Source organism: Scheffersomyces stipitis, chromosome 4 (assembly GCF_000209165.1).
Source record: "Scheffersomyces stipitis CBS 6054 chromosome 4, complete sequence".
Taxonomy (NCBI): Eukaryota; Fungi; Ascomycota; class Pichiomycetes; order Serinales; family Debaryomycetaceae; genus Scheffersomyces; species Scheffersomyces stipitis.
In genome coordinates this window covers 670863-688515 of record NC_009044.1, presented here as the reverse complement: position 1 = coordinate 688515, position 17653 = coordinate 670863, and the positions used below count along the sequence as shown (strand labels likewise).

Sequence of the window (17653 nt, the reverse complement as noted above, 5' to 3'; positions counted from 1 at the left end):
AAGGCTGTACCGACGTCTCGATGGCTTAAAGGCTACTGAATATGGCGTCTTGATCTACTTTTCTCCCTAATCTCTGTTCCTGTTCTGTCTGTATTTCTCTGCGCTGATTCTCGAGATTGTACAATTCTCCATTACTCAGTATCATTCCTCTCAGTGACAATTGCCACTCCTCTCAGTGACAATTCCTGCTCCTATCAGCTTTCACAATTCCTACCTACCATTACCCATTCCTAAGCCCCACGCCTTGACATCTACTTCGCCTTCTTGTCCAGCCATTCCTACTCCCTTCCTCGCTAAAGATCGCGACGCGCTCTCCCTCCTGCAAAATTGTGGGACTCCTACCGCCGTGCGGCTGCTCCATGCGGCTGCAACGCCTGCAGCTCATGCCAGATCACGTGAAAGAGCCACTCCCACCGACGGCACATCCCCAGTAGCGTCCACAGAGCTACGAATCTCCCATATCAATCCTCTGTCTCTATCAGTTAGATCCTGACGGTCTCACACCTACTCTTCTATACTGTACTTCTCAAATCCGTTCAGATTTCGCTTATCTACAACTGAAACACCTATCTTATCGCTCAAATCTTCATCTGAAACTAATTCACCGTTCGTACTGCATATACTATTATTGCCCCACACAATGGCTGCGAAAAGCCGTATCCTTGAGCTAACCTTTTCTCTTTAGACTTACCTCTACCGTGACCGTATCCTACTGCTATTCATCTGTTTCTATGCATATCAATTCTCCATATGGTTTCGGACTTGCTCTACAAGTCAGTTCTTGCTGATATCTATGCTTCCTTAAGCACGACCTCTTTAAACTGTCCTAAACTTTATACTTTATACTTTATACTCTATACTTATACCTATACTGTCCCTTATTATAACTAGAACTATTTCTTATTACAATAATTTTCTTACCAATAAATTATCTTCCTCCTTCATACCAGATATCTGGTACCTCCAAGATATACCGCTCCATAGCTTCTCTAAATCTAATGCGGTACTGCTTAGGTGTGACAATGGTAGGATCTTTTCCTTTTCTATTACCACCAATCAAGTTGTTTCCCTTGACCCAGTTTTCCACCTTCTTGTCCCACGTAAACGTTCTCAACCAATCGATAATGCCAATATACAACTTCTTGGCCGAGTCATCAATACCAATCACCAAAGAGTAGTCCATTACATCCATGGCCAGCAAAAAGGAGGTGTCGTTGAACAACGAACCTCTCAATAGTTTCTTCAGCTGCTCTTGTACAAACACGGGAGACTCGTAAATATATTCAATCATGTTCTCGTCAAGCAACACTTCGTTCTCTTTGCCGGTTTGTTTCACATGTCTATTTCTCATTGATCCCTTCAAGTCAAAGATACGTGTTGTTTTATGGTTGTAAAACAAATTCTCCATAATCAAGAAATCCATCTTAAATGTCTTCCCTGTTTGAGTATTTTTGACCTGGATCTGGTAGAAACCAAAGATCTTGGCAATAGCCGTACTCAAAGTATTGAACATAGACTGAGAAATGTACTTGAAGTAGAAAGGTGCAATAGAAACAAATGAGTCTAATTCGGACGTAGATAATTCTTTGACAATATATCTGTTGTCCAAAGTCTTTAAGAAATTGGATCCACTTTTGCCACCACTAGATTGCCACTTAACGCATCGACTCAAACTCTGAATGAAATTGTCATGGTTCCCGCAAGCATTTCTAAACGCTTCAAACTGCTCACTGTAGAAAATCTTGCACGAAAGATTAGTAGTACCATCTACAAATTGATACTTCAAGTGGTTGGACTTGTTTTTGATCATAGTCCGTTCATATTCATTGATCTTTCCCGTTCGGTCGTTAAAGTTCTTTTTGAACTTCTTCTCAATCTTGCTGAAACTGCTGATTTTCTTATTGTTGTCTTCGTTATTTTCTACATCAAATCCAGTCACAGCATCGATTGGCAAGGTCTCCGCTTGCATTGCTCTAATCTTTTGTTTGTAATCATTGGAAGACAAACAGAAGGCCACAAGAGAAGATGGCTCATCATCTCGAACAATGACTTCAGAGTCAGCAAATGTATGCTCATGAGAGTCCAATGGATATTCTAAAGGATCCCACAAAGTTGCAGATCTGTCGGCCCAAAAATTGGTTAGTGACTTCAACAACGATATTTTTTCTGGTTGTGGGATCTCAAGTTTTGTCCCAGCCTTGGTAATACTAGGATCCAACGAAGAAGGGTCTCTAGCGTCTTCATTGTTTTCTGTTGTACTTCTCGAGGCATCAATCGCTTCCTTGGGTGGGTCTTTCTTCTTTCTATCATCATCATTCACAATAACATCCTCAATTTTGTCGTAAATTTCGACAATAGGTTTACTTTCCATAATAGGAATGGCTCTAAACTTGTTTAATTTCTCTTGCATTTCTTTTTCTCTTTGAATCTGGAATTCTTTTGAAATCTGTGCCAAACTCATATTGTCAAAGAAACTTGCAAGGTGTGAAACCTTATTTTGACTGGGAATTCCAATAGTTGCTCCTAATGAAGATTCTGATCCTCTATGTGACAAAGATCTTCCAGGAGTCGATGGAATACGTTTAGCGTCATCCGTATCAAAAACGGGTGCTTCGAACTTGTTGATCTTGTCACGAACATTGGAAATTTTGAACAAAGGAGAAGTTGAAAGATCTGGTCTTTTAACTTCATTTAGAGGTTCAGGGGACATGTTAATTACATTATCCTCTGGGTGGATGATGTCATCTGGAATCACATAATTCTCCCTCTCTTTTTCAGATTCTATGATACCTTCGCTCTTTAGTTCCTGCTGTTTCTCATCTTTCTTGTTTTTTTCTTTCAAGTCTTTAGTGTCAGGAGTTTCAGAGTACTTGTCAATCAAGAAGTTTCTCAAATGAAACTGCGTAAGCCTGGTAATTTCATTTTCACTGGGCAAGAAGGCCCTTTCAAATTCGATAAACTCACTATCCCATTCAACACCTAACTCCTGCAATTCTCGCAAGATTATATTCAAACATAAGTGGTTGGTAGGCGCTGACAAGTTGTAAGTCTTCAATGTCTTCAGTTTTAAAGCGTTCAATTGAATTTCTAACTTGTCTTTCAACTCTTGAATCTTCTTTAAACCATCTTCAGCTCTGTCAAAAGTATCAACTTTGACACGATTCAAACGCTTCGAAACACTTTGGAAGAATTTATCCACCTTGGACTGAATATTGTGGAATAGCTCGAGCTTTAACTTTATGTCGATTTCAGGCATGAACTCAATCTGTTTTTTAGGAACGACAACTTCATAGTTATCAATTTTGGAATATTCTAACCTAATCACGTAATCATTGAAGCCGAAACACCTCACATGTGAAGTCTTGTAATCATGTTGACAAGTTTGGCGATCATTCAACACTATCTTGTCACCATAGAAAGCTAGTTCTAGGAATTTTCCTAGAGATAAGTAATAAGTTTCGTCTGTCATAGACACAATAGGTGTGGAATAGTTACATTCTTTGCAGAAACTCCACATTACTCTTTGATTCTTTCCTCGATAGTTTTGCTGGTCTGGAATGAGGTCTTCAAACCTTTCAAGTATCAAATCTAACTTGGCATTTCCATGGACATACGTCTTGTAGTGGTTCAATAGGCTTTCTCCACATTCATGACAATCCTTGCCAGATTCATGGAAGATCTGGTCGAGGAATAAACCAAGACATTTGTCGTTTTCAGTGTAGTAATCAATAACGACAATACTTGGACCCAAACAGGGAGTGGCATGTTTAATCGAAACAGTAGAATGAAGAACATATATCTTCTTATGGAAGATCGGGTAGAGTTGATACGACGAGAACCTTACACAATTGGACCAAATTCTAGCTCTGTAGTGGTAATCATTGATCAATGCTTTCAAATGTGTGTCACTGGTATGTTTAAGGAATTGTAGTAAGTCGTTGCCCCTATTGGGCAAAGTATTTATGTCAATGTTAATTTTCATCTCATCGAGCCATTCTTCGTGAATACTATCTGGATCTTGGGTATCTTGGATGACCTTGTTAGTCTTGAAGAACCGATGAAAAGAATAGTACGAATCAATGACATTAACCAAAGGTGTTGGTAATGTCAAACAGACAGTAGGAGACAAACTCAACTTACGCTCATTGAATAACTTCACGTAGTTGACGACTTCTGTACTGTCCAAACTAAATTCACAACTTCTATTCTCTTCCTCCAAATCTACTTCAACTTCATCCGACTTCATTTCTTGTAGAATATCATTGTATTGAACCAAAGAACTGCTCTGGATTTCTTCCGAGATTGTAGTCATCAGATTGTCCAATAATCCGTTCTCGAATCTGGCATTGAGATACCCTGGCAACAATGTCTCAGCAGCATATTTGACACTATTCAAGAGTTCTTCATCGCCCCCTCTCAATGATATGGTGAAGCCGGCCAGAATGTCGTTTCCAGTGAAGAATGCAAAAGTCTTCACAACATTCTGAAAAAGATACTTCTTAATTTCAAATTTAGTGCAAGTTCCAAGAGTACCCTTCTTGAAGAACAAATCGTTGACAGATTGAAAAATATCCGCCTTGGTATATCTAGAAATTCTCTCGATTACCTGTGGCTTTGTATTTGAAATTACTGTAATGCCTGCTTCTTCAAGTAGCGATTCAGCAAGACCACACACAGAATCACCTACAACTATAATATCCGGCTCGAGAGAGACTATACGGGATACCAAGTTGGTGATATACACAGCCTGTTGAGATCCAATAATTCTCAAACTAATGAACTGTTCTTTTTGTTTTAAATATTCCAATGGAAACATCAACAAAGCTATCTTCGGATTCCTTAAAGTAGACGACATTTTCTTGGAGTCAATATTCTTTGTCATAAATAACCCATCAATAACGTCTGTTTCTTCAATTGTACCACCAGGAACTTTCTTGATCTTTACATACTGTCTAATATCCAATGTATCAGTAACTTTGATGTGGTCAATGCTTTTCAATGTTCTTTTGAGCGCTATTGCCCATCTCTCCTGATTTTCTTGGATGTCACAGTCTTCAAGACATTGTTTGAGGACAACATCTAGTAGTTCTTTGAAAGCAGATTCTCTGGACTTGAAAACTTCAATAGTCGGTATCCCTTCATCTGGAAGAATGAGACTCGCATCTCCATTTTCTAGATCAGTGGTTTCAAATTCCTGCGAGAGCTCTTTCTCAAATGTATCAGAAATTCTGGGAGTAGTAGGCGATTGGTCTGGGTCAAAATGTGCTCCATTAGATGTTGACTTCACAAGAATCTTTGACAAGTTTGACTGCTGTGAAAAAGGATTTGGTGAGGGTGTCGAAGGAGACGATATTGGAGAAACTGGTGCTACTAAACTACGCTGATTTTCTATGCTGGGTAAACGTATAGAATCTCTAGTACGAACCAGTAGTTTTCTGACCGATTTACTTTTACGCCTGGATCTGATTCTTTCTAAAGAAGCATGAGCTCTTCCTATCGATCTCATGTTTTCGGCCTTAGGCATCTCTTCAAGAAAAGTAACAGCATGGTTAAGATTTGGAGATGTTGCGGTTGGAAAGAGTTTAGTGGAACCAGCAATTGTTCTTGGGAAATTTGACATCATTGCTGGAAACTCGCCTAGAGTTGGAACTGACACTGTACTGTTGGGGATGTTGTTTTTGGCTAAAGGAGTAGTCTTTAAGGCACTGTGATTCAAGGCAGCATAGAGAGACATCGCTTGTTCGTCTTCATTCTCACTTTCTGAACCTTTTTCGTTTCCGTCATCAAATTCGTCATCGTATTCATAATCTCCGTCAGAGTTTATTGAATCTGTTATAATCATTTCACTCTTGTTGGAAACTCTTCTACTGAGGTCTCTCTCAGAACTAGAAACTATTCGTAAACGACCTTGAGAGGACTTCTTGCCAATGATATTGTTGTACATATTGCTAATGCTGTCCATGCTGTTGGATCTCTGTAAATCTGGTGTAGATATGTTCGCTTGCCGCAAATGGGTATAGTTCTTGAGCCAGCTTCTTCCCATATTGTTGTTGTGCAACGATAACGTTTCTGCTGCTACATTGCTGTGGATACGATGTTGACTATTTAAGCTCGAAGTGCTCATTGTGAGTGCATCCAAGTTGAAGTTAGGAGGTCGACTTCCAAGAACCGTAGAGTTATTGTACGAGCTCTTGGGTACGGGAATTTCTACAGATTCGCCTGTTCTCGTCGTAGGAATAGCCATTTGAGGAGCTTGCTTCTGGTGAACTTTGATACTCTCGTCCAACTTGGTAACTGAACTGATATTGCTCTCTGAGGTTGGAGACTCCAATATGGACTTTGAATCTTTATTCAAAAATCCTCTATTTGCAGCAAGTGTAGCTTCATTCATCCTACTATCTCTTCGCGAGTTTGTTGATAGCGATCTGATTCTAGAAAGAGGATGTTGTGGGAGGATTGGCTCGTCCACTTGAGAACTTCCCAGAGATCCAGACTGCTCTTCATCAGAATCGTCGATGGCCTGTTCATTCTCATCGTCGGAATCTGATGAGCTAGAATCATCACTCAAATAGACGATAACATCACTATAACAAGGTTTGCAAACCCGTAACTTGTCGTTATAGGAACCACTGGTTTTCTTCTTATCGTCTTTCTTGTTTTCCCGGTTCTGTCTTTCTTCCTTATGCTGATTGTACGAAATGAATAGTGTACAATCAGAACAGAAGATCTGCCCGCAGAATCTACAATGGTGCTTTCTTCTGAAAGCAGTAAAGGGCTTGAAGCAATTGAGACAGTCAGAAACGAATGAATCATTCATCCAGTATTTCTTCGGTATCCCACCACTTTTCAAGGGATTCTCAGAAGGTTTACTGGGTTTCTTCTTCTTTTTCTTCTCTCTGCTTCCAGAAGTTACCATTGAAGAAGCGGAAGAAACTACAGCCCCAGTGAGATTGGAGTTGAACATCGACTTGGCGTTATCGATAAGAACAGCAGAAAGATTGGAAGACTGCTTCTCCTTCATTCGTCGATGGTCCTTCTTTTTGAGAGCATAGAACGTATTTAGCGTCGGTGAACTTCCAGTTGAAGTTATGGGGCCAGCATATCCACGGTGGAGTTCGGCCTTGCCTTTTATGGGCGAGGATTTCGCTATAGATTCACTATATAGAGACATGTCATGGTACGGATGTCCTGATGCATTAAGCTGTGACTCAGATCGGTTACCTAATTGCATGGGAGTAGGCTGAGTAGAAGAATTAAAGCTATCATTAATAGTCTCTAAATCAGATGCTGAGTCGTCAGAAAGCTCGATATCATTGGGAAGATTGTTGAAGATGGATGATATTCTACGTTGTAAGGAGTTGTCATCGCTGATTTTTCCATTGTTTAAAATACTTTCTCGTGAAGCAAACGTTCCACGAACAGCCTTTCTACTTCCTACAGTTTTAATTTCTTCAGGCTCCGGTGTCACCTTAGAATTACGATCATTAAGATGCGAATTCACATTTACTACTGAACTGGCAGCACTGTTTGTTTGAAGTGGGATCTGCATCGTTGAAATACGAAGCGTTTTGTTATCAGACGTGACGCGTGGAGGGTTAGCTTCGTCAATTATTGTCGGGTTTCTCACTGACGCCAGTCCAACCGATATACTCTGAGGTCTATTGATAAGCGAATCTTCAGATAACATCCGCAAAGACTCAGGATCTCGTTCCTGGAGCGGAAGTTTTCTTTCTGCGCTTGAGCTCTGGCTCATTTCTGTCAAGTTGCTCTGATTTACGGGTCTAATTTTGTCGTTTATCTTATCTTCCAGTGGCGACCCTACTCGACTTTCAAGTACGGGCAGTTGAGTAATACTGAGTGGAATAGTAGAGTCCGGTTTAGTAATATCTGTTCTTGTTTGTTCTGGTTTCAGACTGAAATCAACAGAGTTGTCTGTGGGTTCATCAACTGAGACATGCGATTGTTTGGGAAAAACTTCAGAACTGCCAACATTACTTTCTTCATCGTGATTCAGATACGTGTGCTGCACTTTTGGCGAAGAATACGAGTAATTCTGCACTAGATGAGAAGCATTTGTCGTCACTTTCCGTAACGTCTTGGTGAAGATTCGTGATAACGTCTTGGAGTTCTCCTGTTCCGGATCCGGAATCGTTGGAAACGATATAAAATCTTCTTTTACATCTGCATCCGTACCGCTTTTCACAGAGGATTCATCATCACTATTATTATTGTTGGGAACTGAAGGATAGCGTCCAGTAGCGACTCGACTAGCCATACTTGACTATAGCTATAAGAGTGCTAGAAACTACAAGAAAGTACTACAACCAGAGTCTGGATTCCAGAAAGGACAGATAGTGAAACTTAAACGGTGGTATATGTGTCGTTGGCTAAGACGATGTGCAATTGACAAGTCTCTGAATTGGATAATAAGTGTAAAGAAAGAAGCTTTTCAAATTTATAAAATGTAGCAAGCTATTAGACTACTTTATCAGTGGCCTGCGTATAGAGGGCTGATCAGACCCCTGCCGCAGCCAAAGATCAGACTATGTAGAAGCAAATGAATATAGATGAAGATCAAATGAATGTATATTAGTTTCCTAAGAAGTCATTTGAGAATGGGAAGCTGTATAATGATAGCCACCAAACGGTTCTTTAAACATTCTTTAAATCGAGAGGATTTACCATAGCAAATCTAAGTCTATCTCAGTCATGTGACTAGACTGCCACCCAAGTTCCATTCAACATAGAAAAGGCTCAGATTCGCTTCAATTCAGTCTGAATCCCTGTCTTCTTTTGGCATCTGCTTCCTTCCAATGGCCCACAGCCACCTCCTGATCTATTGACACCGTTTCAGGTACCAACTGGCATAACTAAGACTCAAGTAGTTCCACGGCAGGCTATATGCAGCGCATTATCGCCCAATTATCAAACGATTTTGAGTCTCTGGAATGAACAACACTACAAGCTGGAGAAAGGTAGCTGGGATAGCAGATCGGATGCTTTATGTCTATGTTCGAACGCGTTTTTCTAGTCGGGATATGTATTTCGCTGTTTGGAGCCAAAATCCTGGTCCAGGACCATCCTTGATAGTGAAAAATCGGATTTATCACTGAGCGCAGTACACCCCCAATTATTTCTACAACCAAAAACGTTTTTTACACGATATTTATAGCATTATACTCCTACAGTGTACCTCTATCTAGATAGCTTACTTGCTACTATCTACCACCACCAATATCCTCTTTCTCGTGCTATGTGGTGTACTGGCTGACGTTCATGGTGTGCATATAGTTTCAGATTCTCTTTCCATGTGCAGTCGGTATCGATTTTTTGTTGTTTCGAAAAACGATTAACACAGTGTCTTAGCGAAGGTGAATTTTACAGTTTCTTCTTTTTGTTGGTATGGATATTTGATCTTTTTTCTTTGTATTTGTTTCTTAATATTTGTAAATGTCGTCTTCAGGTTTGCAGAGACGTCGTGGTAACAAGACGGCCTCTTCCGGCGCAAATTCCGGTTCCGGTGGCCGTACTTCGGATTCCTACGAAGATAATAACCATACCAAGAACAGCAATGAAGCTGTTTCTGACCACAAAATCGGGTACGATTCCCGAGACATTGAGAGTAGAGAATCGTTGAAATTGCCACTTTTGACGCTTATGGAGGAAGTCTTGTTGATCGGATTGAAGGACAAAGAGGGTTATCTTTCTTTTTGGAATGACAACATTTCCTACGCTTTGAGAGGATGTATTTTGCTTGAATTAGCCTTCCGCTACAAGATTACTTTGGTCAACGATCCCGCAAGACGTCGTTTCGAGTTGAGCGATCGTCTTATCGAGGTCATTGACTCCGAGCCAACTGGCGAAGTGTTGTTGGATGAAGCTCTCAAGATCATGAAGAACGATGGCTCCAACTTGTCGGTGACAAACTGGATCGATTTGTTAAGTGGAGAGACATGGAACTTGATGAAAATCAACTACCAGTTGAAACAAGTTAGAGAGCGTTTGGCTAAAGGATTGGTAGACAAAGGAATCTTAAGGACTGAGAGAAAGAACTTCTTCTTGTTCGACATGGCTACCCATCCTGTTGCCGACAAGTTGCTGAAGGAACATATCAAGAACAGACTCTTGAACGTATTAGTCAACAGAAATGTCGATTTGGACACCGTAGCTAATGACCAATTTCCTCAGAACACGTCGTTCCGTTACTTGAGAACGATTGCCTTGGTCTGTGGAGCGTACGCTGCCAATGTGTTGGAGAATGTGTTGTTGTCGTTGAACTACGACAAGCGCGACCAGGCCTTTGCCAGAGCCGATGAGTTGCTCACAGACTTCCTGGATTTCCCCTTCAACTTGTCGCATCAGAGTCCTTTGGGTATAGGCTTGAACTTGGGCCAGGAAATTACCTCGGAAGTAGAAGCCAGCTCAAGTAGTGAGTTGCAGTTGGAGTTGATCGCTGCCGTCTTGAGCGTGTTCGCTAGGATGGACTCCATCTTGTGAACCACGTCATATTCTGTATTGTCATCTTCTGACATTATATATAGTCCACATCATCTACACACTCTTCAATTCAGCACCTTCTTTCGTCCTATTTAGATACTTAGTGCAAGACATATATCTGGAAGCTGTAGCTGCTGCAACAGATGTAGATATTAGTATGTAATAAATACTGGATACCAGTGTTTACGGGTATTGGTATAGAAACTGACTTTTGATATACCTCATATATCTAGAAATAGCTATGTAAAAGTACTAGATATGGTTGGGAGTCTTCTCTAATGCTGCACTACCCCCAAGCTGCTGGATATAGTTATAAATAAGAGATCTCTCCTTTTCTTTGATAGCAACATCTCCACATGAATCCCACCACATGCCTCCACCAAGTTTATACTTACTAGTAAAATCAGCCTTCATCCGAGCCACCTGAGGATTATCGTAGACAAAGAGTTGTTTCGTTTGGCTATCGTAGTAGCTACAGCTTCCCGTCTTTTCATCAAAACTCTCCTGACTAATAGGCAACAGCTTATAGTCACAAGTATCACCATTTACAGAGCCAGGAAGTATTTCTTTGGTGAAAGAATGACCTACAGTCGGAGACAGAGCTCCATGGAATACTCGTCCATATAATGGCATACCAAGAATCAATTTTTGTGGAGAAACTCCATGCTGAATGTACTTTTCAATGATGTTACTAGCACTCAAGTTATTATCCCCATTATTGCCGTACAAGTTGGAATGATACCCCGTTCTGGTTGACCAGCCCTCTCCACAGAAGTCGTAGCACATGACGTTCCAGAACGAAAGATACTTGTCCAACTCTGGAAAGTCCAAAACTTCAATATTTTCGTCGCCCCCAGGTGAGGCAATTGTAAGCAAATAATCTGGAGACACGAGGTTCAACTTCTGCTTCAATCCTGAAAGTAACTTTACAAGCTGTTTACATTCATGGGTATTGCGAGGATACTCCCAGTCGATATCAATTCCATCAAAACCGTATTCACAAACAAACTTCACAGCACTATTGATAAAATTGTCTAGCTTCGCATGATCGCTCGTCACAGCCTGGAACAAATGTTCAGTCCCCCAGCCTCCAATTGACATCACCACCTTGAGATGACGATTAAGCTGCTTCATCTGGAAAAGTTGCTGAATTGAACCAGTGACTTTCTGATTGGAACTTACAGGCGATTCCAACGGCAATTGGAGATCACACCACTCGTCTGTGAACTTGACATTTCCAGTATTGGCATCGATAGTGATGAAAGCATAAAAGACATGAGTCACAAATTCTACAGGTATATCTATGGCAAAATGCTTACGTCCGTAGACGGACCAATTTGAGAAATATACGCATGATTTATACCCTTTGCAATCGTCTTTTCCAGCAATTTGAAAGGCCTGTTGGTTTTTATCCTGGCTGAGCAGATTGTACTTGTGAATTCTGTCGCTCACTTTAGAAGAGAGCTTGTGTAACATTGGAATAATGAATAGAAAATAGTATTATTAAATATGATAGTGTTATCAGTCAGCGTAAATATACTTATTTACACAAGGATTTTATTGGTCCACAGTCAATTCTAGAAAAAGATACAAATGTAGAAAATGATTTCACGCTTGGGTGCCAAATTTATTCTCAACTCACCCTGCATATCTGTTGCAAGGAACTCTTCCTCTTTCGGAACATCCGTGCTGCAGTACGTAAACTATCAATGGCAAAGCACAATTTGAAATATCGTGAATTTCTTAATTTCACTTCCTTGATACATAAATAAACAATTGGTTTCTCGAAAACGACCAATTCCAAAGATTTTAATGTCAGAATCGTTATTGGATATTCCAGCTGGAGTTCCGGATTCAGTTCCGGCCAACTCCCGCATCTACAAGGACGATTGCATGTACACCTTTGATACACCTGAGAACAACGATCTTGGATTGGATGTAGATTTGAAGAGCTACCAGGCTTTTCTGAGAACTGATGAGTACAATTTCACGTTTGAAAACTATGCCAAAACTGGTAATAACTGGTATTTGAACATCAACAAGACTCTCAAACCAGAGGAAGAGAGAAACAAGCTCTTGTACGATGAGAATGGCCAGAAGAGCCAGAAGCTTCAAAAATTGGAAGTCCGAGAAGTTCCGGATGACGAGTTGTACGATACGAAGTTATCCATATACGATGCTGCTGATGACATTTCGTACCCTATAGAGAAGTTGACATTGCGATTCCAGAACTTGGTGAATGAGATTCTCACTGCCAACTCATCGAACAGAAACGATGAGATAAAACAATGGGAACAGGAGATATTTCCTTGTGAGCACTCTGTAGATGTAGAACAGTTCGACGTAGGCACTGTGGACTTGTCGAGATGTGCAGAATGTGAGTTGACTGAAAATCTCTGGATCTGTCTTCATTGTGGAACTTTAGGCTGCGGAAGACAGCAGTTTGGCACGGCGTTGAAGGGAAACTCTCATGCATTGTCCCATTTCGAAAAGACTGACCATCCAGTAGCTGTCAAGTTGGGCTCCTTATCAGCGGATAGTGAAGATAGCTGTGATGTCTATTGCTATAGATGTAATGATGAAGTAAAGGTACCAAATTTGGCAGAAAAACTCTTGAGGTTTGGCTTGGACTTGAAGTCAACCGTCAAGACAGAAAAAAGTTTAGTAGAATTAAACATCGACCAGAACATGAACTATGACTTCAAGTTAGAGGGACCTGATGGATCGAAATTGGTTCCAGTTTATGGTAAGGGTCTCACAGGCTTTCTTAATTTGGGCAATTCATGTTACTTAAATTCTGTGGTTCAATCTTTGTTTGATTTAGAATCGTATCAAAACTATTTCGCTGATCTCAGCATTCCTGATACTGAAAATCCTGCTCGTGACTTGAAAACTCAATTGCTCAAGATCTACGATGGTTTATTAAGTGGCAGGTACTCCAAGCCAGGATCGTTAAAGGGAGACGACTATCAGTTAGGGCTAAAACCTTCTTCTTTCAAAAACTTGATCGGCGAGAACCACGAGGAATTCAAAACTCAGAGACAGCAAGATGCGTTTGAGTTCTTGATATATTTGCTTGACAAGATAGACAACGAGTTTGGTCTCTCGTTGAACAAGGAACTTAACTACTTGTTCACCAGTAAAACAGTATGTTTCAATTGTAAGCATGGATCGCTGCATATTGACCTAGCTGACAATTTGTCGGTTAATATAGAAGACAAGGTTATTTCTTTAGATGAAGATACAGGTAAGAAACAGTATGAGCCTGTCAATTTTATTGATTGCTTCAGAGCTTACTGTGCTAATGAAGCAATTGAGGGCTATAGATGTGACAACTGTGGCTCCGATACCGCAGGAGTAGCTATAAAGTCTGGAGGCTTCAGGACGTTTCCAAATGTACTTATAGTCAATGCCAAACGGATCAAGTTGGAAAACTGGGTACCTGTCAAGATTGATGTACCAATTGAGATTCCAGACAGGTTGGACATCTCCGAATTCAAGGCTCCTGTTTTTGCAAGCGATGAAGTAGAAGATGAGCCTGACTCTGAAGACACAAAGGGCACTGCTTTTGAACCTAGCCGAGAAGCCTTGGATACGTTGCTTGCCATGGGATTTCCAGAGACAAGATGTTTGAAAGCGTTGTTCAATACTGGCAACAACAGCGCCGAAGATGCCATGAACTGGCTCTTTGCCCATATGGAAGATGTAGACATCGATGAGCCATTCGATTCTCTGCAGATATCGCCACAACAATCTGCTTCCGCTTCTGCTGGCCCTTCGCAGGATGCAATTGATAATCTCACAGCCATGGGCTTTTCTCAGCAGTTGGCCAAAAAGGCATTGGTCTTGAACGGCAACGATGTCAACAGCGCCGTTGAATGGTTGTTTACCAATCCTGATGACGACGGTGTCATTGTTGAGTCTGGCGACGCTTCAAAGGCTGTAGTCAACTTGTCGAAAGAGAAGGAAGATTTGAAAGAACAGCTTCTTGAATCTGGTGACTCTACAAACGGCAAGTACGAGTTACAGTCAGTGATATGCCATAAAGGTACATCGCCACACACAGGGCACTACGTAGTGTTTATAAAGAAGGTCATCGATGGACAGGAGAAGTGGGTCTTGTTCAATGATGAAAAGGTGGTTGTTTGTGGAGAAGATAGCTTGCAGGATATGAGAACAAACGGCTATGTCTACTTCTTCAAGAAGGTGCAACAGCACAGTTGATAGGAAGGAGATATAGGGATGTCAAAATAGCTTCCAGAAACAGATGCATATGATCTAGATCAACATACTATTAGTATATAAGCAAAGAATATGTTCTAGATATCCAAAGTGTAGCTAAAACAAGCCAAATAGAACAAGACAAATAGATTAACTAAACGGTTGCGAATTTTTAATCGTATGCAACGCTGTCAAATTGCCAGATAGTCAAGCTGACAAGCGTCGGTCGGCAATATCTTGGCTACTCAGAAATAACTACAGAGATCTAGACTTGGATCTAAGTGAATTACTACGGAATATTGTCTTGTCATTTTTCATTTTCACGACAATCCATGCGACAAGCTCTTGCGCATATACTACGTTACATGCATAAAATGAGATGGCTGAAAAATTCTACTCAGTTCTCGGAATATCTCGAACTTGCGAATCTTCCTTTCGGGAATCCCGAGATTTCACGCCACGTCAGAACGTGTATTTTGGTTGTTTTCACAAAATAACTCCGGAACCAATTCACCATAAACAGCTCGAGTTTGTTATCTGTAACTTGCAATTTGATTTCATAGATAAGCTCTATATGCACGTTGTTACACTTTCCTCATCCATTCAGGACACGGCTAAGTTAGCATTGTCAGCGAAGTCGTGCCCCGATCAAGTACGAACCTAACAAATTAGTTGCGGCCGACGTAATCTGCAAACACATGCGATGCATGATGCAGGTTTGGAGCCAACCTGTAAGTATGACTGAACGAAAAATCGCCGACCACAAAGGGAAGCACAAGTGGTTAGATCTTTTCCTATAAAAACTAAGCAAACTCCGTCATTTTGAACATAGACTCGTTTTTGTTTCTCGAGGTTATCCGTTAAACGAAAAGATCCATAGCAGCCAAATAGCGAAAAATTACGCTTCTTGCTGATTGCACTATACTCGATCTAATTACATAAGATGTTCATCACTAACGAGCACGTTGGAGACAGATCCAGAATGGAGGACTGGAGAGGTAAGTAAAAGAAGCCAGATAATAGACACGCTGATGGCACATCACATATCCAGGCATGTGGATATGTCTGGCAGTTCTAGAATCTCTTTTGTGTACATGATACTCAAAGTCGTGATCATCAGAGAATACTTTGGAGCATATGTGATAAGATAGAACATACTTTACATTCAGAATACTAACATACTAGTCCGTGGTTACGACCCTTTGACTCCTCCTGACTTATTGCAGCACGAGTACCCCTTGCCTGAGTCTTCCCAAAAGACCATCTTGGACGGTAGAAACCAAGCTGTAGACATCTTGAACGGTAAGGATGACAGATTGATCTTGGTCATTGGACCATGTTCAATCCACGACCCCAAGGCAGCTCTCGATTACGCTGACAGATTGCACAAAGAGGCTCAGAAGCATAAAGGTGAGTTGCATATCGTCATGAGAGCGTACTTGGAAAAACCCAGAACCACTGTAGGCTGGAAAGGTTTGATCAACGATCCTGAAATCGACGGTTCTTTCCAGATTAACAAGGGGTTGAGAATCTCGAGAAAGTTATTTGTCGAATTGACCTCCAAGTTGCCCATTGCCGGAGAAATGTTGGATACTATTTCTCCGCAGTTCTTGTCCGATTTGTTCTCTGTGGGAGCTATTGGTGCCAGAACTACTGAGTCTCAGTTGCACCGTGAGTTGGCTTCTGGCTTGTCCTTCCCTGTGGGGTTCAAGAACGGTACTGACGGTACTTTGGGTGTAGCTGTAGATGCCATGAGAGCTGCATCTCACCCTCATCACTTCCTTTCTGTCACCAAGCCTGGTATTGTAGCCATTGTAGGAACTGACGGAAATCAGGACACTTTTGTAATCTTGAGAGGTGGAAAGAAGGGTACCAATTACGATGAGAAGTCCGTCAAGGAGGCCAAGGCAGAGTTGATCAAGGCCAAAGTGGTCAGTGAAGAAAAGCCAGGACCAAAGATCATGGTTGATTGCTCCCACGGTAACTCTAATAAGGATCACAGAAACCAACCCAAGGTAGCAGCTGAAGTAGCACGTCAAGTTGCCAACGGTGAAGACGGTATTTGTGGTTTGATGATCGAGTCCAACATCGTCGAAGGCAGACAAGACGTCCCACCTTTGGAGCAAGGAGGCAAGGATGCATTGAAGTACGGTTGTTCTATCACCGATGCCTGTATTGGCTGGGACAGCACTGAAGAAGTGTTGCAGTTGTTGGCTGATGCTGTCAAGGCCAGAAGAGCCTTGAAGTAGGTAAACTAAAACTTTGTATATAATAACACATGAAGATGTAATGGAGTGAAGTAGTATGGAAGTAGAAGTAAAAGTAGAATATTGGGTGAGGAAGTTTTGCTAGCTTAATTCTGTGCGACTATGGCTGCGAAAAGTTCCAACAATAGATTGTAAGGAATTTATCAGCTGACTAATCTATACGATCTGACTATGCTAAGCGAGCTTCCCTTGTGAAGAAATTCCCATGTTGTCATGATTGTTTAGTCTATGATGTTCATTCTCTGCTACTCCTAAAAGAATACTGTTCGAGTTCTTCCGCGTATCTAATCTCGCATTTTTCGCATCCATTAGTTGCCAACTGTAACCCAAAAATAGAAGCAAATTAACAGTATGAGCTGATTAACCATAGAATACGAACTTTATAAGATCATATACTCAAATCATAAGTTCCAATCGTCTTTCAGCTGCTGCAGGGCATTGCATGCAAAAATCACTTCATGGATAAGAAACCCTCGCGCAAAACAAGTGGAAATCACCACAATTCTCATATAAAACTCAATAATTTCACAAACAAATTTCACAGCTATTCGCACTCAACTTTCCTCATCTGCCATTTTACTCAAATTCACACACTGTAGCAATCCATTCGCATTAGATAAATTTAACTCATCTGTCCTGATTCCTTTCACGTTTTCTCATATTCACAA

General features: G+C 41.0%; 5 protein-coding genes across 5 annotated transcripts; 3 read left to right on the top strand and 2 right to left on the bottom strand. All coding sequences in view use genetic code 12, as the record gives it.

Annotated features, from left to right (window-relative positions):
- Window positions 1-928: 928 nt before the first annotated feature.
- On the bottom strand, window positions 929-7354 carry FAB1 (phosphatidylinositol 3-phosphate 5-kinase; the record flags this gene model as incomplete). Its single annotated transcript, XM_001384056.1, has 3 exons — window positions 929-6032; window positions 6060-6072; window positions 6103-7354. Coding segments are annotated over 3 exons (6369 nt in total), but the record flags the coding sequence as incomplete, so codon positions are not given.
- A 2088-nt stretch (window positions 7355-9442) lies between these two features.
- Window positions 9443-10619, top strand: PICST_67545 (predicted protein). Its single transcript, XM_001384390.1, has one exon. It carries the CDS (start codon window positions 9451-9453, stop codon window positions 10495-10497), a length of 1047 nt encoding a protein of 348 aa, XP_001384427.2. The 5' UTR covers window positions 9443-9450; the 3' UTR covers window positions 10498-10619.
- A 130-nt stretch (window positions 10620-10749) lies between these two features.
- CHT4 (chitinase endochitinase 1 precursor) lies at window positions 10750-11973 on the bottom strand (the record flags this gene model as incomplete). Its single annotated transcript, XM_001384055.1, has 1 exon — window positions 10750-11973. The coding sequence occupies one exon, from the start codon at window positions 11971-11973 to the stop codon at window positions 10750-10752; it is 1224 nt and encodes a 407-aa protein (XP_001384092.2).
- Window positions 11974-12298: 325 nt separating this feature from the next.
- On the top strand, window positions 12299-14822 carry PICST_65573 (predicted protein). The gene has a single exon (XM_001384389.1). It carries the CDS (start codon window positions 12310-12312, stop codon window positions 14719-14721), a length of 2412 nt encoding a protein of 803 aa, XP_001384426.2. The 5' UTR covers window positions 12299-12309; the 3' UTR covers window positions 14722-14822.
- Window positions 14823-15576: 754 nt separating this feature from the next.
- On the top strand, window positions 15577-17011 carry ARO3 (2-dehydro-3-deoxy- phosphoheptonate aldolase). The gene is made up of 2 exons (XM_001384388.1): window positions 15577-15716; window positions 15904-17011. Exons 1-2 carry the CDS (start codon window positions 15662-15664, stop codon window positions 16965-16967), a joined length of 1119 nt encoding a protein of 372 aa, XP_001384425.1. The 5' UTR covers window positions 15577-15661; the 3' UTR covers window positions 16968-17011.
- Window positions 17012-17653: the final 642 nt, after the last annotated feature.